General features: G+C 45.4%; 1 protein-coding gene across 1 annotated transcript in view; it reads right to left on the bottom strand.

The window, feature by feature from the left end:
• The window catches only part of LOC121293041 (diacylglycerol kinase iota-like), a 611,142-nt gene that overhangs the window by 29,673 nt on the left and 559,496 nt on the right, over positions 1-21,973 (bottom strand). Inside the window, exons 24-28 of the mRNA XM_041215634.1 lie at positions 16,262-16,362; positions 14,791-14,870; positions 14,306-14,350; positions 10,674-10,743; positions 6,417-6,457 (exon numbers count right to left, since the gene is read on the bottom strand). Of these exons, the coding sequence (XP_041071568.1) occupies positions 6,417-6,457; positions 10,674-10,743; positions 14,306-14,350; positions 14,791-14,870; positions 16,262-16,362 (337 nt within the window). The remainder of the gene's footprint in view (positions 1-6,416; positions 6,458-10,673; positions 10,744-14,305; positions 14,351-14,790; positions 14,871-16,261; positions 16,363-21,973) is intronic.

Here is a 21,973-nt window from a genome sequence, read left to right as displayed (position 1 = left end):
CCTGAATTTTTAGTGTGGCACGGGAGTGCGATCAGCGGGCCCAGAAGCAGATATGAAATCCGATTCCACCCATGATCGGTTCCTCACCTTGATTTCACGCTGGCTGGCCAATTAACAGCATGAAATTCGCGGGGACACACGCTCAGCATTGTTGGCAGGGGTGGGCACTAGAGCCAATGAGGGTGCGGGCAGGGGAGTTAAAAGTTACTAGGGAGCTCCCTGAAGGCTGGCAATTGGTATTCAGGAGCCTCAGGGAGCTGCATTGACATTCTGTGGGTTTCACTGCATCAGGAAGGCATTCTGGTGTTACACTCAGTGTTATGGCACATGAATCTGTAGCCCATGCCAGACGGGATGGAAATGCCCATAGCCAGTCTGTCCCCGGTTTCCAGATGACTGCCTACGGGTTCTTCTGGAGGCAGTGAGTGCCCACCGCAAGATTTTGCTGCTGCGAGATGGTAAGAGGAGGGCACCTCACCTAACCAAGAAGGCCTGTATGGAGGTGGCAGCCCAGGCGAACGGGCATGATGTCGTTCGCTGGACATGGAACCAGTGCAGAAAAAGGTTCAATGATTTTCTGTGCTTTGCCAGGGTGAGTACTGACTCCATTTGGAACTGTGGATAGATGTCTTTGTGGGTGGCAGAACTTGGTGCTCATGGCTATGAAATGCAGAGACTCAAATGGCACATATCCCTGTGCCTTGAAAGACTAAATAATTGGACTGGATGGCTGGCATGTATGTAAGGGTGAGGTAGGGCAATGTGATGGGCACCTGAACCTGTGTCTCTGTGGGAGGAGGCTGGTATGTTCTGACATGTAGACAGGGGACTCCTGTTCTCCTTACTGGAGAACAGGAGTCATAATGTGCAGGAGTGAGGATGAATGGGTGGTGGCATGCCAAACCTCCTTATTTTAACTCCATTGGGGGAGGAAGCTCTGGAAATGGCATGTGAACATGGAGCCAGGTCCAATGGTCATGGAGGGACAGGGGTCTTGGAGGGGGGTAAGAGTCCAGACAACAGTGGAGAGAGTAGGGGAGGGTGCAAGAAATGTAGGGCGGTGGCTGTTAGACTGATGTGTAAACCAATTGTCCCCATTGCCTGTCCATTCAGAACATCTTTCTGAGGCATAGGTCCATTGTGAGAAGCAACCAGAGTGCATGTAGTCTGACTTCGAAATGATGTTCACAACTGACATTCTCTCTTCCTCCCTCAGATGCCCCATTGTCAATCCACCACAGAGACCAGGAACCTCCCTTGACCTCCGAGGAGGAGCAGATTCACCCATGTCACACCCTTTCTCTGAACCAAAACCAGTGCAGATACAGGCATCTCGGTGGGCATTAGCATCTTGGATCAGATGGTAGTGCCCAGTGGTGAGGGCACATCACACTTGCCTGAAGAGCTGGTGGCGGCAGATCACCCACGGCGCCAGCAGTCATAGGACTGCTGGAGACCAGGACCATGCCGAGTCCGAGGCAGATAATGGGCCTCTGGAGTTGTCCATTAGGCAGGTGGCAGATATTGGATGTCCAATGGGATGTGCATGAAGATCTGGCAGAGATCCCTGAGGGTGTGTGTGCCATGGTCTCTGTTTTGGAGGAGTCCATGTGGAGGAGTCCATGTCCTGTGTTGACCTGGAGCTCCCAGCGCACTGCTTCTTCCATTGACAGAGTGCTGACTCACATGGAGAGGCAGCTCCAGGAACTCTAATCAAGGGTTTCTGGGCTGTGCTCCAACCTGCAAGTTGACACACAGGCGGTGAGCTCAGCAGGTGTCAGTGTGATATATGGATGAGGCACTTAGTAACTCTGCCAGCTCCCCATCCATCTTTGGTGAGCAGGGAGGTTCAAATCAACCTCGTGTTGGAGGACGAGTTGCAGCTCACATCTGGGGGCTCCTCTAAGGGCGCTCTGGATGGTGGCAGCAGCTCCTCCACCCTTCTGCCAGTGACAGTCGCTTCTGATGTGACCACGACAACTGAGGAGTGCCCAGCCATGGTGCTGGGCACTCTCTGCCAGACAGGGCCAGCACAGGCTCTGCCGGCAGAGGACGGTCATCAAGATCGACAGGACATCAGAGTCAGCAGGCTGCCTTCAGTCCAGCTGCCAGTGAGGGCAGCATGGTGGGGGTATCGGGGGAACAAAACATAGGACTCACAACAGAAGTTTAAGTCACTGTGATCACGAAAGGGTTGTCACGGGTGATTTATGTTTTGTTGGCAAATGAGCACTGGTTAATTTGTAAATTTGGCTTCATTATAAAAATGTCTCATTATGTGCAATGGTCTTAGTGTGCTTCATTCTTTCAATAGGGAATGGGGCTGGGAGTCAGGCTCAGAGTGTGACACAGAGGAAGCGCTGCAAACTTTATTTCAGAGGTCGGACCTTGACTTAGGGTGACAGGATTGCCTCATCAGGAAAGATCTTTAAGGTGGTGTCACCCTTGCCCTCACCTTGACTCCCTGGTTTGGATGTCTAGCTGAAAGTCCTCTCCATCAAGGCCTCAGTGGTCTCCCTGCCTCCCATAAAGATCCTCACATCGGGATCCAGCTCCTCATCCTGAGATTCCTCCTCACACCCAACACTTGAGTCATCCTCTGTTGCCTGTTGAGCAGCTGTCTTCATCCTCCAATGGGTACCCCCTTGACAGAGCCAGGTTGTGCAACAGGCAGCAACAATAAGGGATACGCACTCAGAAGGATATTGAAGTGATCTCCCTGAGTGGTCCAGGTAGTGGAACCTCATTTTGAGTAGGCCTCTGGTCCTCTCGATTACTGCCCTTGTAGAGGCATGACAGTGATTATAGCTCTCCTCAGCTTCTGTCCTTGGGTATCTCAGTGGGGTCAAAGCCACCTTTGCAGCAGGATTCTTTGTACCCCAGGAGCCAACCAAACAAGCTGCAGCCACCGAGGGCCTTCACACCAGGGTGTGACAGAGGATGTATGCATTATGACAGCTTCCAGGACACCTGGTACAGACTTGCAGTATCTGGCTCTTGTGGTCACACACAATCTGTACATTAAGGAGTGGAAGCCCTTTTCTATTGACAAAGGCACACAGCTCCCCCACTGGTACCTTTATGGCTACATTTGTGTAATTAATGCTCCCTGGATGCAGGGGAAATCCTGCAATTGCAGTGAAACCTCAGGCTCACTCAGCCTGGCTGGCTTTGGTGGTCCGGAAATGAATGAAGGTACTGACCCTTTGTAACAGAGTGTCGGTGACCAGCTTGATGCAGCTGTGGGCAGTCAATTTGCTGACACCACATGCCCCCTGGAAAGGGCCTGAGGCATAAAAGTTCAGGGCCACTGCCACCTTAAGAGCCACTGGTATAGGGTGGCTACCTACACAGTTGGAGGCGATCTCTGGACCAATCATCTGGCATACGGAGTTGACAGTCTCCCTGGAGAGGTGTAGCCTTCTTTGGCACTGAACCTCAGACATGTCCAGCTAGCAGAAGTGCTGCCCTGATGGGTAATGGCGCCTTCTCCAGGCCCTTCTGCCTTGCGCTCCCTGGTTGCCCTGCATCCCTTCTGGCTGCCCCTCCCAATCCCAATCTGGGATGCTCCGTGTGGGCAGCTGGGCTTCTCTCCCTTCTGGCCCTCTCTGAGGAGGTCTCTCCAGCAGATTACACACGCTCCATTTTTAGCAGATGATTGTACTGAAGGGGCCTTTCAGCAGAAAACCTCTGCAAATGTTTAGAAATTTCAACCAGGTGAAGCCAAACCAGAAGGATCTGGAGGTTCACCATAACTTCCTTGCTTTTGGTTTCTATGCCTATATTTATAAAGCCAAGGATCCTGTACCACTTTTAACCACTTTCTCAACCTATCCTGCCACATTCAATGATTTGTTCACATATACCCCCAAGGTCTCTGCTCCTGTAACCCTTTTGAATTGTACCCTTTATTTTCTATTGCCCCCTCTGCATTCTTGCAACCAAAATATATCACTTCACACTTCTCCGGATTAACTTTCATCTGTCATGTGTCTGCCCATTCCACCAGCCTCTCTATCTCTGGAAGTCTATCATTATCCTCCTCACAGCTCACAATACTTTAGAGTTTTGTGTCATCTGTAAATTTTGAAATTGTTCCCTGTACTCCCAAGTCTAGGTCAATGTCATTAATATAGAACAACGAAAGCAAGTCCTAGTAATGATCCAGGGGAACACCTTCCTCCAGACAGATAAACAACTCTGCTTCCTGTCACTCAGCTAACTTCACATCCATGCTGCAACTGTCCCTTTTATTCAACAACAAAAACAAAAAATGCTGGAAATACTCAGCAGGTCTGACAGCATCTGTGGAGACAAAGATTTAACTAACTTGCTTAAATTTTTTGAGGTAACATGGAGGGTTAATAAGGTTAACGTGGTGTATATGGACTTCTAAAGGATGTTTGATAAAGTGCCTCATAACAGGTTTGTTTGCAAAGCCTTTTATTCCATGGGCTTTAACTTTGCCAACAAACCTGTTATAAGGCACTTTATCAAACATCCTTTAGAAGTCCATATACATTACGAGGGTTACGCTGATAGAGTGAGAAAAGGAAAGACTGGAGGAGGTGCAAGTGGAGCATTGATGCTAGCACGGACTGACTGGGCTGAATGGCTTATTTCTGTGCTGTATATCCTAAATAAACAACTGCTGCCTGGCCAGCCAGTCTGGCCTTATTGTGAAGTGAGAGTTACACAAGGCCTCTGCTGTCGAAGCACCATCATGTGATCTTACAATCACAGCCACCAGCTCTAATACTGGCACTGTGAGAGCTTTAAACGGTAGTGTAGAGTCAGAATCTGCACCTGATGCATCACCGGGTACAAATGTTCTATAGTCAGGCCAGAGAGAAAGGACAATTTGTGGACCAGCTCATTGTGGGTGAGGTTGCAGATGAGTCTTGCTTCAGGGAACTTGAGGACTTTGACATGGCAGCCAACAGGATAATGCTGATGAGGATGCACACTGAGCTTCTTAGTGCAATGACAGGCCTGTCAGTCAGCCTTTTGTCACTGACATGGAGCATGGAGGAGTCCGCACTTCCAACATGACAAGAATACATCATGCAGAACTTGCAGCCCATCCTGTCTTTTGTAATATGCCTTTAAGAGGATGAACATGTGTCTGTACAGCGCGAGAAGGGAAATTATGTGTGTATTGTGTGTTCCAGTTTTAGTTTCACTTTTGCGTTCAGCAGCAGGATAGACAACAATGACTCCAAGCTTTATAACAACGTAAGACTGTTCTGATGTGCTTAGTCTTAATGATTGAACCCACAAAGTGTTAACATAATCCCTCCCAACTCCCCAAATCTTGCCCACCATCTACAAGGCACAAGTCAGGAGTGTGATGTAATACCCTCCACTTGCCTGGATGAGTGCAGCTCCCACAACACTCAGGAAGCTTGACACTATCCAGGACAAAGCAGCCCACTTGACTGGCACCCCATCCACAAACATTCACTCCCTCCACCACCAACGCACAGTGGCAGCTGTGTGTACCATCTACAAGATGCACTGCAGGAATTCACCAAGGCTCCTTCCAAACCCACGACCGCTACCATTTAGAAGGACAAGGGCAGCAGATAGATGGGAATATCACTACCTGTAACTTCCCCTCCAAGCTACTCACCACCCCGACTTGGAAATATATCACCTTTCCTTCACTGTCGCTGGGTCAAAATCTTCCTAACAGCACTGTGGGTGTACCTACACCACAGGGACTGCAGCGGTTCAAAAAGGCAGCTCACCACCTTCTCGAGGGCAATTGGGGATGAGCAATAAATGCTGGCCTAGCCAGCGACGCCCACGTCTCATGAATGAAGAAAAAAAAATGCCATCATGGTCTTGATCCCTCTCCATGTCAGTAGCATCTTTAGCCATTGCCATCACCCCACACGCCGCCCCGCTTTCTTTCCCCTGACACCAGCCTCTTGAGCATTACTTGCTTAGCCTGACCGCTAGAAAACTGTGGCTTCTGATGCTTTGATTTGACACTCTGGAATTCCCTCTCTAAACCTCTTGACTTCTACTCATTTAACAGCATCAATTTGGTGAAGCTTTTGGCCAGCCCTGCTAACATTTCCTTCTCCTGGTGTTGTTTTTGTCTCCTGTTCTGCACCTCTGTGATGTTTCTTTGGTGTTACGAAGGCGTTATACAAATCCAATTTGTTGCTTAACATAGTGACTGTCATACGTCTTGACCGCCATGCTAAACCAGTTGCAGTGGGGCACTGTTTAATGATTGAAACTGGTTTAATAAATGTTGTTCAAAGCACAAAAGAGGTTGTGAATTATTTGTTGTAAATTGATCCTTTCATGCACTCCAGATAGCTCAAAGTGATAGGAATTGTATGAATGATATCAAAAAAACAAGTGACATTAAGGTGGGGGCATTGCTAGTTCTCGTCTCATACCTGGGCTCTGTCAATGCGGTAAAACCGGTCCAAAGATGTGGCTGCAGAGACAGAAAGAAGGGAAAATGAATGTGAAGCATACCGTCAAAGGTACAAGTGATATTAATTTGAGAAAATAAACTGAAACTTAGCAGATGGGATTAATTGAGAGAATCATTAATATGGCAACCAAAGAGACAGGAACCAAATAAAGACCAAGAGTCAAAGGAAGAACAAGTACCAAGGAAAAATCAATGTAAAACAACCGGGAGACACAAACGAAGGGAACTCCTTCCCTTAAAAACACTGAGCTGCCAAAATTACTTTGGCTGGATTTGTTCTCTTCAATGCAAACAGAGAAGTAGATTTAAGATGAGTCCAATGATGGGGTGAAATTATCATGTACAGCACTAGGGTACGGATTCAGTAAAGCTGTCCCTGGAATATTTGTATATTTTTTTAACATTATCACTTAACACCGCCAGGAAAATGGAAGAGGTGCTTCATATAAACTTGTTGCACATTTGTGACATTAACTGATCCAGTCATAGAATGGTTGTAGCACAAAGGGAGGCCATTTGGTCCATCATGTTCATTCCAGCATCCTTAGTCCCACTTCAATAAAACAAAGACACATTGTTTGGTTATGCAGAATGATGAGCTATACAACCCGGCCTGCTGCTATGCAGCGATCCTCTCACCGAGATACACAGTCTCTGTATATTTGAATGTTAAGGGCAGGTGGAGAGTGGTGGGAGAGGTTGAAATTTCTAAAACCGGAAGCCCAACCCTGACCTGTTTCCCACGCACCAACTTCTGGCTGTGACAGAGGCAGGTTGGAGGGGGCGAGTGGGGTGTTGGGCAGGGTGGTGGGGGGGCGGGGGGGGGGGGGGGGGGGGGGTGACAGGGGGAGGGAGGGGAAATAGGGCAAGGGATTAGCCTTTTCTTTATTCTTTTACAGGACGTGGGTGTCACTGGCTGGGCCAGCATTTATTGCCCATCCCTAGTTGCCCTTGAGAAGGTGGTGGTGTGCTGCCTTCTTGAACCACTGCAGTCCATGTGGTGTAGGTACACCCACAGTGCTGTTAGGGAGGGATTTTGACCCAGCGACAGTGAAGGAACGGTGATATATTTCCAAGTCAGGATGGTGAGTGGCTTGGAGGGGAACTTCCAGGTGGTAGTGTTCCCATCTATCTGCTGCCCTTGTCCTTCTAGATGGTACTGGTTGCGGGTTTGGAAGGTGCTGTTGAAGGAGCCTTGGTGAATTGCTGCTACCCAGAGCTGGTTCTGTAATTTAATTATTTAATGAGGCTGTGTATTTCAAATTTTTACTGATTTTGTAGATTTGATTGCTCGAGAAAGGCAGCAGCTGAAAGATGTTGGGAAGACCTTTACCCCACTGCCCAGGGGTCAAGAACAGTAGGAATATTTTCTAACAGCCCACAAGCAAACCTGTATCTCTGCTACCCCAACAATGCGAACTCCCTCCCACAGATCATACTGACCTCCAACCTTGATCAGACCTCCCAAACTATCCCCTTTATGGGACTGCAATGAGACATCCACCTCCACTCATGAATCTGATGACCCCCAGACCTACAACTGAATACCCTCCGAGATCTGAGCCCCCCCCTACCGCCCCCCCAATCCATGACTGAATGCTCACCCCACGGTCATTTCCAACCCATCTCCAGAGTCCCATGTGATTGGACCATCACACTCCCCCTGATCAGACCCCAACTCCAGATCAGAAAACCACCCTATCCCTGGCCGCAATCACCTTGTATTATATTTGCCTTACAGATGAAGTGCTGCAGTTACTATTTTAACTGATACAGCAGAGCTCGAGTTGAAGGTTGGAGAGGGACTTGAGCTGCACTGTGAGCTTGAAAGGTGTGGTTGATCACTTAGAGATTGTTCTTGAAACTACTGAAGTGCAACTTCTGCTTCAGAGATCAGGATAAATTCAGGATAGGCACGGAGCCAACAGGAAATTGATGGGCAAGGGTTAAAGTTGCCCTCTATGCTTTTGAGGTTTATCAGTATTTGTTGGTGTGTCTCAAACTTTAGGGCAAACTGGGGGAAAAACACAGTGTGGAATCTGGGCTGGCTGGACCCGGGATTTCACGCTGCTCCGTGCTGGGTGTAATATACAAATTGAGGCCTTACACTAATGATGAAGCCTGCTTCCTGTGTTCCACCTAGTCCTGCCTAAGGCCTGGGAGAGGTTTGGGGAGTTGGGGTTGGGAGGGGGGGTCATGCACAAGGTGCAAAAGACGAGGGCCTGTGCTCAAGCGGGGACGGGACCCGGACTAACAATACCGAAGATGGTCAAAGAAATAAACGGAAAAAGCCATCAGGAGACGGATGCGCGTTGGGCAGCAGACAGGCTGTGACGGTTCACAATTGATGGTGATGGGGTCACATGTTGGGCAGTCACTGTTGGGGGTCACGTGTAGGGCAGTGGGTGGTGTCAGCGATGGGGGTCACATGTTGGGCCATGGGGGCGCTGTCAGTGATGGGGTCATGTGTTGGGCCATGGGGGCGGTGTCAGAGATGGGTCATGTGTTGGGCAGTGGGAGGGTCTGCAATGGGGGTCACAAGTTGGGCCATCTTGGGGGGGTCTGCGATGGGGGTCATGTGTTGGGCCATGGTGGCGGTGTCAGTGATGGGGTCACGTGTTGGGCCATGGGGCAGTGTCAGTGATGGGGTCACGTGTTGGACAGTGGGGGGGTCTGTGATGGGGGTCACAAGTCGGGCCATCGTGGAGGGGTCCGTGATGGGGTCATGTGTTGGGCGGTGAGGTTGTCAACGATGGGGGACTGTGGTTAGTGAATGGTAGTGATGGTGTTTGGTCAGGTGTATAGTGCCTCATGGGCACCGGTTGACAATTGGCTGTTGTCACATGTTGGCCAGGAGGCCCTGGGAGCCGCTGGGATTTGGGGGGAGGGGAGACGGCCTCGGGCTAGTGATGAGTGATGGAGGTGGTGGTGCAGGAGCAGGTAGAAATCAGATGGGAGATATCAGTCACCCTAAACACACCGAGCTGTGTGAATGTGTTTCCAATTCAGCTGATCCCGTGGCTGGACTGGGCTGGTGGAGGTTCCTGTCCTGCAGTCCAGTTGGTATTAAAGGTGAGAGAGGATAGTGAGGACACCAGTGCATCCAGTAGATAGATTCTTGTTAGCCAAGGGAATCAAAGGTTATCGGGTTAGATGAGAATGTGGATTTCGAAACAAACATGGGGGGAGATAATGGCGTAGTGGTATTGTTGCTGGACTAGTAAACCTGAGACCCAGGGTAATGTTCTGGGGACCTGGGTTCAAATCCAGCCACGGCAGATGGTGGAATTTGATTTCAATAAAAATCTGGAATTAAGAGTCTAATGATGACCATGAAACCATTGTCAATTGTTATTAAAAACCCATCTGGTTCACTAATATCCTATAGGGAAGGGAATCTGCTGTGCTCAACTGGTCTGGCTCTGCCTAAATGTGACTCCAGACCCACAGCAAAATTGTTGACCTCTGAACAAGGGCAATTTGGGATGCTTGCCTAGCCAGCAATGCTCACATTCCATGAACAAATAAAAGAAAAGGTCAGCCACAATCTTATTGAATGGTGGAACAGGCTCGAGGGGCCAAATGGCCTACTTCTGCTTCTATTTTGTATGTTCATATGTAACACACAATGCTTTCTGTGGGTATGTTGTTGTTTGGAAGCAAGCTGGAGTTTGAAGGACACATCAATGTTAGGCTTGTGCTTGGTCAGAATGGTATTTGTGGAGCACAGCAAAGCTCAAGGGTACATTAACAGGAGGAACTCAGCAGTCTCTGGGGCACAGTTGATAATTGAGAGATACTAGCATTATCTGGAAGGTTGGAAGATTCAATTATGAGAGGTATAAGCAGGTTAATGTTGAGGATTACATTGAGCAGCATATATTAATTGTTTAGGGGTATCAGTAGAGGAAGCTACTCAAAACCAAGAAAATTTAGGCAGTCATTATATTCAGCTCAGACAGATATTATTGCCTAGTTTTCATGGTCAGTGACTAAAGAATAAATATGTCAATAACGTTAATATCAATGATGGTATGAAGGAAAAACATTGCATAACATAACCTGATGATGTTATCCTAACTCATGGATTGTAGAGGATAATGAATGAAGAACAATGAGCTTTTGTTGATGGTGCTATCCTTACTCATGGTTAAGAAGAATAAGGAGGAATAATGAAGAATAACATTGCCATTTCTTCACATCTGCAGTTACTCACAGTCTAGGAAGCACCATTTGGAAGAAAGATTCTGTGAAGACAACATCCGTCGCTGGGAAGACTCACTGTCCTGAGAATGAGGAAAAACTCAATCACGCATCTGGGAAATTTAAGACATACAATATCAAAGAAGCTGTAACCAGTTTGGGTCTGTTGTAGATGCCATGGAAACAGGCGGTGCCATAAGCAGTCTCAGCATCGTTAACAGGGGTTGACACATTATGCTATATCTCAGAGCCAAACTACTTGTTGCAGAAAGAACATTTTCCTCATGTTGCCTCTGGTTCTTTTGTTAATCACCTTAGAGTTCTCGACCTACTGCTGATGGGAACAGGTCCTCACCATTTACGCTATCCAAACCTCTCATGATTTTGAACAAATCTACTCTCGCCCTTCTCTTCTCCAAGGTGAACAGCCCAGCTGCGTAATCTATCTACATAACTGAAGTCTCTCATCCTTAGAACCATTCTTGTAAATCCTTTCTGCACCCTTTCTAAAACCTTCACATCCTTCGCATTGAGGCTGAAGCAGTGTTTTATGAAGGTTCATAACATTATTGGCACCCTATCCACCACAATAAACATTCACCAATCACAGTGCAGCAGTGTGTACCATTTACAAGGTGCAGCAACTCACCAAGGCTTCTTCGACAGCACCTTCCAAACCCATGGCTTCTAACACCTAGAAGGACAAGGGCAGCAGATAGATGGGAACAATGCCATCTGGAAGTTCCCCTCCAAGCCACTCACTATCCTTGACTTGGAACTATATTGCCATTCTTTCACTGTCACTGGGATAAAATCCTGGAACAGTCTCCCTAACAGCACTGTGGATGTACTTACACCACATGGACTGCAGCGGTTAAGAAGGTGACTCACCACCACCTTCTCAAGGACAATTAGGAATGGACAATAAATGCTGGCCCAGCCAGTGACGCCCACATCCCTTGAAATTTTTTTTTAAAAACACAGAATGTTTATACACAAGTTAAAGTCTCAGGAGATTGGAGTTCATATATTAGCATGGATTAAAGATTATTTAAAGGACAGATTACAGAGAGTAGGAATAAGCAGATTATTTTCAGATTGGGGGATTGTAACTAGTGGAGTGGTGCAAGGTCAGTACTAGGGCTTCAGTTATTTACAATCCACTTTAATGAATGAGATGAAAGGACTGAGTGTAATGTATTGATGTTTATTGGCAATACAAAGCTCGATGGAAAAATGAAATTTGGGAAAGACACCAGGACTGGAATGTTCAACTGACGGTCCCTGTTAAAACAATAGGTCCATTAGCGGGTCAGGAACTCATTAGAATCTCCAACGGACCTTGCCAAGGTGTTGAGCAACACCATTTGCATCCTGCTTTCAAGTTCCCTAACCAATCAGGAAGGGCAGCTGGGTTGACATGACCATTCTGTCAATGGAAGGGTTTCTAATTGAAGGGACTCTGACATGGGTTAGAATGGTTCACCAATATTTGGGTTTTTGAGGCTGCAGCAGCTACAAGAATGGAGAGGAGACCTGGGAAAGTCAGGGTCTCTCACTCTTACCAGCTGTGTAAAAAAAGCTTTAAAAAAGCAGCCATTCATTTATAATTTTCTACTTTCTTCAAAAAAAAACTCGTTTTTACTACAGCCCAATAAAAAGCAATCAGCCTAATGGATTTCTAAGTTCTCAGCCAAGAATGCATAATGAGGCTTGGCTGAGAGCACAGAAATTCATTAGACTGTTGATACAGCTGAGCCCCAGGAAAAACATTGCTTGATTGACAGCTTTGACTCTGATCTCTTCCGTTAATCGCACAATATTTACATATATAAGATGAAGAGATTTCAACAGTTTGAGTTTGTGCTACTGATATTTTAAAAGGGTCTAGATGATCAACACTTCTCACCACTGGTGAACACTGGAACTCCTAATATTAGTGAACACTGGCTCTCTCCTCACTATTAGTGAACACTGGCACTTGTTAGAATCATATCTCTTAAGGCTGAAGTTTTCTTTTACAATAAATGGAAGGATTTGGCACGATCTGGATATATAGATGCTAACCTGGGAGTTTTTTTAAAAAAGTCATAAGTTTACCTTGGAACTGTAAACAAACAGGCCTCTTCCAAGAAATCACCTGACCTATATGGTACTCGAGAAGGAGTTGTTTGTTTGTTTTGAACTGCAAAGAACTTGAATTAATGAAAAGCTGGGAGACAAAAAGGCAATCACATGGGACAGAGGAAAAAGAAAACTTAAGTTGTGAACCTACTTGTTTTGAAGGCAGTCTTGTTGGAGAACAAGCTGGGGAAGGAAGGCTACCTTGACTGATTCCAACTCTCTACCTTGCTTAAAATTGTGTGTAGCTATCACCCTGTAGCCAAAGAACCCTCATCTGTGTGTAACTAGTCTGCAGTTGGACCTGCAAAGCTGAGACCAGTGGTGAGAACTGTCAGGCATCCACCGGACCAGTGGCCCATCTTCATATGAGAGAACTCCAGGTTGCCAGTGTCGAGTTCATGCAGACTTTATCCTTTAGTTTATAACGCCCATCCTTCAAAGCCCATCTCTGCAGAGAGACTCTATCTGCTTGTCCGTGTCTATGTATGTGTGTGTGTGTGCGTATGCGTGCTGGGGGAATTCTTTAGGAAGGGATAGATAGTTATATTTCCTGATTACAGTTGTGTGTTAACCAGTACTTGCAACTTGTTCAAAGAAGTTTAGTTTTAAAATAAATTGATCATTCTGAGTATTTGAAAGAAGCCTGGTAAGAGTCTCTTTTCTTCTGGGTACTAGAGTTTTGAGCAAACAATTGGTCATTTTTGGTGAGAAATTAATGGCTTATGAAGTAGTGGGTCTTGATAATTCATGCACTCCTCCCATCCCGTTAGTGACACACTCTCCTAACCATTAGTGAACACTGGCTCTCTCCTCACCGTCAGTGACCACTGACTCTCTTTTCACTATTTGTGAACACTGGCTCTCTCCTCACCATCAATGAACCCTGGTTCTCTTTTCAGCATTGGTGAATTCTGGCTCTCTCCTCAACATCAGCGAACACTGGCTTTCTCCTCACCATTAGTGAACACTGGCCCTTTCTTCACCATTACTGAACACTGGCTTTGTTGACACCATTAATGAACACTGATTCTCTCCAAACCACCAGTGATCACTGGCTTTCTACTCACTATTAGAGAACGCTGGCTCTCTCTTCACGATTAATGAACACTGACCCTCTCTAAACCATCAGTGAACACTGGCTCTCTCCTCAACATTAGTGAACACTGGCTCTCTCCACACCCTTAGTGAACACTGGCTCTCTCCACACTCTTAGTGAACATTCTTCCTCCCTTTCAATTAATGTTGGCACTTCTCTATTTTCCAAACACAAATACCAATCCTTGATTCTAAACTCTTCTCTCTTTCCTCTTCACTCTTACCTCCTCCCTCAGTTCTCCCGCTAGCTGCGATCCTTATGAAGTGCTGCTGAGTGATGTAGTGATTCCAGCCACTGCAGCTACCCTAACACCAACCCTCTATTTAGCTGTGATGAAGGCATCACAAACCCTTCATGGAGGAAGCAAGGGAAGAGAAATGACTGATCAAGCAGCCAAAACAAGTCTGTCTCTGAGACCGCCTTACCTGGTAGTGAATGCGATGTCCATCTGGTGTTAATGGGTAAAAGTCCTGGGGAAAAAGTAGAAAAATCACGGCTAGTGAAGCAATATTTTAACATTGCACAAAAGGATTTGCCAAATACATTCCACGTTGATTCAAGATTTCCAAATTGTTATAGAGATTGAAGGAATTTAGTTGAAGATGACCTGCAATATTAGCGAGTCAATGCCCTCAATAAATCATTGGTTAGGGTGCCTTAGAAATTCTGCTTCCAGCCCCTGGAGCTAGGTGCAGGGACAGGTCAGACAGGCCAGGCACTTCTGTCCCCCATTCATAATGCCCGTGGTTAACAGGAAACAATCCCATGACGGTGCAACAAGCTCAACCCTTACACAAAGATCAAACTGCGATTTTCTCACCATATTCCTCAACAATTACAGCTGGAAGGAAACATGTCTAAATGTCTTCATCCACTGACATTACCATAATATCACAAATTTGTATCTTACCTCCTGTAGTCGATCGATGTACCTGCGACAGGTCTCTAGGTCACAGTCTCCGTGGATGACAATGATTCCCAGTGGGATGGCTGCACGATGAAAGTAAACAACTTTAAGACACTACACACGTTGGATCACTTGATATAAGGCCAGGGATTGTCATTGGTTGAAGGCCCTCTGACAGAAGAAAGTTGTGTGGTATATTACTGAGTCACATACACAAAGTTGTTGATGGCCTTCTCCTTCATTTTTGAGAGATTATGGCGCAGTGGTAATATCTATTTGACTAGTAATCTAGAGGCCCCGGCTGAAGCTCTGGGGACATGGGTTCAAATCCCACCACGGCATCTGGTGGAACTTCAATTCAATCCATCAAGTCTGAAGTTGAATTGAAATGGTGACCATGAAACTATCATTGATTATTGTAGAAACCCATCTAGTTCACTAATGTCCTTTAGGGAAGAAAATCTATCATCCTTACCTGGTCTGGCCTACATGTGACTCCAGACCCACAGCAATGTGGCTGACTCTGAAATGGCCTATCAAGGTCAGTTCAAGGGCAGTTAGGGATGGGCAACAAATACTGGCCTTGCCAGTGACACCCACATCCCATGAAAGAATAAAAAAAGAGTTTGTAGCCCCTTGGCTGCCTTGGCACTCGGTCTAATCTTCACAGCTCCCTAAGCTATGGCATTTAATTTGCCAGCAACAGTAAGATGTCATCCCATCATTACTGTTAAACATTATTTTCAATTGGTTAATCAGAAAATGGCATAACTAACCCAAAAGTACTTAGGCAACACCAACTGTAAGTTGAGAGGGGCTGATGGCTGGAGACAAATCCAAGAGGAGATATTTTGGCATTCAAACTCCTAGAACCTCTGGAGGTCAGCTATGTTTTAATGCAATGTAATATTGCATAATTTATGGTAAAATAATTTCAGAAAGAACAATGTGGAGCAATGGGGCCATTTGGCTCATCCAGCTTATCCTGCTGTAATCTTCCATCACTGCCTCTTTGTGGTTTGTGTAAGATCGCAAAAAAAAACCCTTATGTTTCAAGATTAAATGTTAACAGTTGGCCAAATACTGAATACAGCACTGCAGTTGTTCTGTATATTGAACATAGCATCATCCGCATCCCTTGGTCCCAGGCTCTGACCCCGCCATTGATAACAAATCCCTTTATTTTGCTCCACTTTCTTCCCTTGTCAGGACTCATCACCTACTTTGTGGGGCTCTGGGTGACTGTTAATAACGTGATCTTTTGCTTTCAATTGCTAGAACAGATACCCAGACTCAGTTTTATCCTAACCGCGCAAACAGGATCAGGTACAAAGCTGGTTTAACACCCTGCTGGGTTTTTACTCGCTACTGATTGTTAATGTTGGGATGGAAAAGCAACATTCACCCAACCCTGCTGGTTTCCTGCCTGGTGAATTAAGTTAAAACTACCCCCAATATGCCCTTCTCCACTCACATGTTTCTTGTAACTTTTCCTTGTTGTACTGTGGGCTTTCATAGTCTTGAAGGCTGATCCTGTTCACCCGTATCCTCAGCCGGCCGGGAACAGTGTGAGGGCTAGAAAACAGAGTCAATAAGAGATAAGAAGGGAAAGCTACTGGCAGGGCTTGTGATTAAGAAAATGGAGAAGTGGAGATCATGATGCGAGGTCTCAGCTGATGCATATCCACAAGTTTCGAGACTATTATTGTCCAGTCAGAACGGCTGACTAGCCAGAGGTATTGCTATGGCAACACTGTTTAAACTATATGCAAAAACTTTGGTAGAAAATTACCTACACGCAATCCGGTTAAAAGTCCCTCACGTGTATATTTATTTACCTCCATTCAGTACAAGCTCTCTTTCACCATGCAATTCTGGAATCTATGGGACATTTTAAAGTGGTTTCTGGGTTTTGGTCCAGCAGTTGCGACCAGTATTTTGACTTCATTAGAGTGATCCTTACAAGATTCACAAGAGCCACTCACCCCTCACTCTACACCCACATCCACCCTCCTCTCTCCACCCAGTCTCACCCCCCTCCACCCACATCCACCCCCACTCTCCACCAACACCCACCCCTCCTCTCCACCCACCTCCACTCTCTGCCCAACCCTGACCCCTGCTCCAATCCTAGATCCTATCCAGCAGATGGTTAGAAGCTGCTCGCTGTTATATGTGACCCCAAGATCATCACATGTTCATGCTGTCACTAAGACCACCTATTTCCAGCTCTGTAGTGTAACCCCAGTCTGCCCTGCCTCAGCGTATCTGTGGCTGAAAATCTCATCAATGCTTATGCTACCTCTGGACTTGACTATTCCAATGCACCCCAGGCTGCTGTCCCACATTCTAGACTTGAGGTCATCTAAAATTCTGTTGCCTATGCCCTTGCTTGCACCAAGCCCCGTTCACCTGTCACCCTCTGCTTGCTAGCCTATGTTGTCTCCTGGTTACGCTACGCCTCAATTTTAAAATTTTCATTCTTGCTTTCAAATCCCTCCATGGTCTCACCCCTCCCTATCTCTGTAATCTCCTCCAGCCCGCTACCCTCTGAGATCTCTGCGCTTTTCTAATTCTGGCCTCTTGAGTATCCCCGATTCTAACTGCTCATTGGCAGCTGTGCCTTCAGTTGCCTAGCCCACAAGCTCTGGAATTCCTTCCCCACCTCTGTACCTTTTGTTCCTCCTTTAAGATGCTCCTTTGTGTTTGGTGTTTAATTCTGCTTTACAATGTTCCTGTGAAGCACCATGAGATGTTGTATTACATTAAAGGCACTATATAAATGTAAGTTGTTGTTGTTGTTGCCCATTGCTACGATGTTGTAGCTGCTTGTTACTAGCTTGGATATTTCTCCTGGTCTGTACTGGGTGCCCTCCAGCAGGGTAGTCATCCACACATGCTACAAACATCATTTGTTTCCAAGACCATGTATCAACAATCCTTCTTCCCAAGACAATCCCACACGGCTCACCACCATCTCCTCAAGCGCAATTAGGGATGCTGGCCTAACCAGAGATACCCACAGCCCTGTGAACAAATAAATGAAAAAAAAGGAACAAGCTGCCAAAGGAAATAGTAACAACCCCATCACTTGAAATCTTCAAGACCCATCTTTAGTTCTTTTTCATTTAAAAGTTTTCATTATCAGGACTACCATCTCAGCAGCTCATGCCTAGTTTAGCTAACACTATCCATGTAAATGATGGCGGAATACAGATATTAGTCTGTGATGTCGACACAACTAAACCAGAACCAGAAGCAATTATTCTAATTGGTTTTGATTTGTTTTTTAGACTAGAGGAGAGTGTACCTTGTTGCCCTCAGGGACCAGAATTGTTATGGTGCAGAAGGAGGCCATTCGGCCCATTGTGTTTGCACCGGCTCTCCGAATGAGGAACTCACAGAGTAATATTCCCCTGCCTTCTTCCCATAACCCTGCACATTCTTCCTTTTCAGATAACAGTTTCATTCCCTTTAGAATTCTTCAATTGACCATCCACCACCACACTCTCAGGCAGTGCATTCCAGGCCCCAACGACTCACTGTGTAAAAAAGTTTTACCCTCGTTACTTTTGCTCCCCTTAGCAATTACTTTAAATCTGTGCCCTCTCGTTCTCGATCCTTTCACGAGTGGGGACAGTTTCTCCCTTTCTACTCTGTCCAGACCCCTCATGATTTTGAATACCTCTATCAAATCTCCCCTCAGCCTTCTTTTCTCCAAGGAAAACAGTCCCAGCCTCTCCAATGTAGCGTCATAACTGAAGCTCATCATCCCTGTAACCATTCCCATGAATCTTTTAATGTTAATGGCCTAGGGTATACAGGACATAATTTTAAAGTTTGCAGATGGCAGATAACCCAGAAATGTAGTAAATTAACAACAAGGAGGACATCAGTGAACATCACAAGGATATGCACAAACTGATGGAATGCATACAGATATGGCAGATGACATGTAACACAGAGCGGTGTGAGGAAATGAAGAGGGAATGTGAACTGAATGGTAAGATTTTAAAGGGTGTACAGTAACAGAGAGACCTGTGTACAGAGACCTATAGGTACACTAATCTTTGAAGGCTGAGGAGCACATTGAGAAGGCTGTCAAAAAAGCATTTGGGATCCATGACTTTATAAATCGAGGCATACAAACACTAATCATTTATAAGACACTGGTTAGGTCTTAGACTGGAATATTATGTTCAATTCTGGGCACCACAAGAGGTACCAAGGCCTTGGGTAGGGTACAGAATGGAATAGTTTCAGGGTTCAGGGACTTCAGTCATGAGGAGAGACTGGAGAAGCTGGGGTTGTTCTCCTTAAAGTAGAGAAAATTTGGAGAATGTTTGATAGAGCTGTTCAAAATCAAGAATGATGATGATGTAGCAAATAAGGAGAAACTATGGCAGAAAGGAGAGAAGCAGAGGACACAATTCTAGGGTGATAGGCAAAAGGAAGCAAAGGCTTCAAGTCCCACTCCAGGACTTGTTGGCCACAGAAGAAACCAGTCACTGTCAGTCAGATAATGATGGGGAGGGTTAATGGTAAGAATGGTATCCAGCTGAAAAACCACCTGCCAAATCCAACAAAAAAAAGTGATGGTTGATATGAAGGGTGATCAGATCCCATGTAAACATGGGGAAAGCTGAAAGAGAAAGGAAGACAAAAGAACCAGGGTGACATGAGGAAGCTTTTTTTTGAATGCATTGCCTGAAAGGGTGATAGAAGCAGGTTCAAGAGTAACATTTAAAATAAAATTGAATGAAAAATAAAATTACAGGGCTATGAGGAAAGAATAGTGGAATGGGATTAATTGGATAGCTCAATCAATGGGCCAGCACAGACACAATGGGCTGAATGGTCTCCTACAGCACTGTGCATTCTTGTGATTCTACAACAGTTCGTCTTTGTTGCTGTTTCCATTGCACTGAATTCTTGCGTTTCCATCAGAGCCATACGACATTTTAGATGATCAATGATAACTAAGAAGCACTCGCACTCTGACATTCATCTTGACATTTTACCAACAAACACACAAAAAGGTTAAAGTTCAATGTGTAGGCCATGCGAATATGGATATTGAGATCATAGGGCCCACAACGGTGCCTATTATACATTTTTACTTTCAAATCAATTAGCCACATCTGCATTGTTAATTAGCCAAATGTGGCTTATGTATTGGACAACCATTCTAGTCCAAACACTCCTCTTGCCTTCTAACACCCTCTGCATTGAAGTGGAGAATACCCTGAATTCCTTTATTAAGTATTAGGGAAAAATTATGACTATGAAACGTCCAAGCAATTGGTCTGCAAGATACAGTGGTTCCTGTGTTGCTGGAGTGTGATGTTAGGGAACACTGCATGCGAAGGGTTTCACCTGCATAAGATCGACGAGAGGCTGGATAACCATTCTAGAGCTTTGTTTGATTAGTTTTGTGTTAAAGGACACAGCTAGAACCACAAGATTGTACGCATAACTATTTGCAAAAGTATCTTTGAAAACGTTTTCGGAGGACATGGGCTGAACATTTGCAAAAGTGTAATTTGTAAGTTTTATTAATATAAAACAGCAGTATGGATTCAGGAAATGGAGGTCATGTTGAACTAATTATACTCAGAACAACAGTAACTGAACAATGTAATGAATTTGATGTGAATGCCTCTGTGGCTCAATTAGGCACTATATAAATGAACATGAATTAATGGATTCTTTTTGAAGGTATTATCAACCCAGAGAACAGGAGAAATGAAGCAGATATTGTATATGCTTAGGTTTTGAACATCTTTAACAAGGATCCAGATTAGCAATTAATGAAATAAAATACAGTGGAATAGGAGGTAAAGCATGTTGCTGGGCATAAAATAATAGCTTAAAATCGATATTGCAACCATATTAGTGAGTCTGTCCTATGTGAACATATATTGTTGCAGGCGTTTGTTCACTAGGTATCACAAAGAGGTTCAGAGATTGTAAGTTTGAACAGCTGTGTTTATTGGTAACATATAACGACATACCTATGTACTAAGTATAGTCCAGACTAGGACTTAACTCCATGCTGACTTCTCCCAGACTCTCTCCATACAACTCTGTTTCCTGTTGATTGTCAGGTGTCTCTCTCTACCTCACACCGTGGGCGGTACTGCTCTCTAGTCCCATATTAACCCCTGCTATGCCACACACACACACACACACACACACACACCCACACACACACTCACAATCATTACACTGTGGGAAGGAGGCCATTTGGTCCCCTATTTGGTCCGTTGAGACTGCACTGGCTCTCTGAATGAGCAATTCACCTAGTGCCATTCCCCACCTTATCCCTGCAACCCTGCATATTCTTCCTTTTCAGATAATAACCTGATTCCCTCTTGAATGATTCAATTGAACCTGCCTCTACCACACTCTCAAGCAGTGCATTCCAGACCTTAACCACTTGCTGCATGAGAAAGTTTCTCTTTATGTCTCCATTGCTTCTTTTCTCAATTATCTCAAATCTGTGCCCCTCTTGTTCGCAATCCTTTCACCAATGGGAATGTTGACTTTTCCTTATCCACTCTATCCAGACCCCTCATGACTTTGAACATCTCTTTCAAACTTCCTCTCAGCTTTCCCTTCTCCAAGGGAATCAGTCCCAACTTCTCCAATCTATCGGTGTAATGGATGTTCCTCCTCCCTGGAAACTTGTGAATCTTTTCTGCTCTCTTCTAATGCCTTCACATCTTTCCTAAAGAACTGCACGCAATACTACAGTTGAGTCCAAACTTGTGGTTTTACAAGTTCAACATAACCTCCTTGCTCTTGTACTTTATAGCCCCATTAATAGAACACAGGATACAACATGCTTTATTAATCATTCTCTCAACCTGCCCTGCCACCTCCAATGATTTATGTATGTATACCCCTAGGTCTCTCTGCTTCTGTGTTCCCTTTAGAATTGCACCCTTTATTTTATATTGTATCTCCATGTTATTCCTATCAAAATGAACCACTTCACATTTCTCTGCATTGAACCTCATCTGCCACTTGTCTGCCCATTCCACCAACTTGTCAATGTCCTTTTGAAGTTTTACTCTGTACTCCTCACTGTTCACAATGCTTCCGAGCTTTGTATCGTCTACAAATTTTGAAATTGTGCCATGTAGACCAAGATCTAGGTCATTAATACATGATACAACCCTAA

This window comes from Carcharodon carcharias, chromosome 21 (genome assembly GCF_017639515.1).
Source record: "Carcharodon carcharias isolate sCarCar2 chromosome 21, sCarCar2.pri, whole genome shotgun sequence".
Taxonomy (NCBI): Eukaryota; Metazoa; Chordata; class Chondrichthyes; order Lamniformes; family Lamnidae; genus Carcharodon; species Carcharodon carcharias.
Note: the sequence above shows the minus strand (reverse complement) of the source record. Positions and strands in the feature narration are given on the sequence as shown.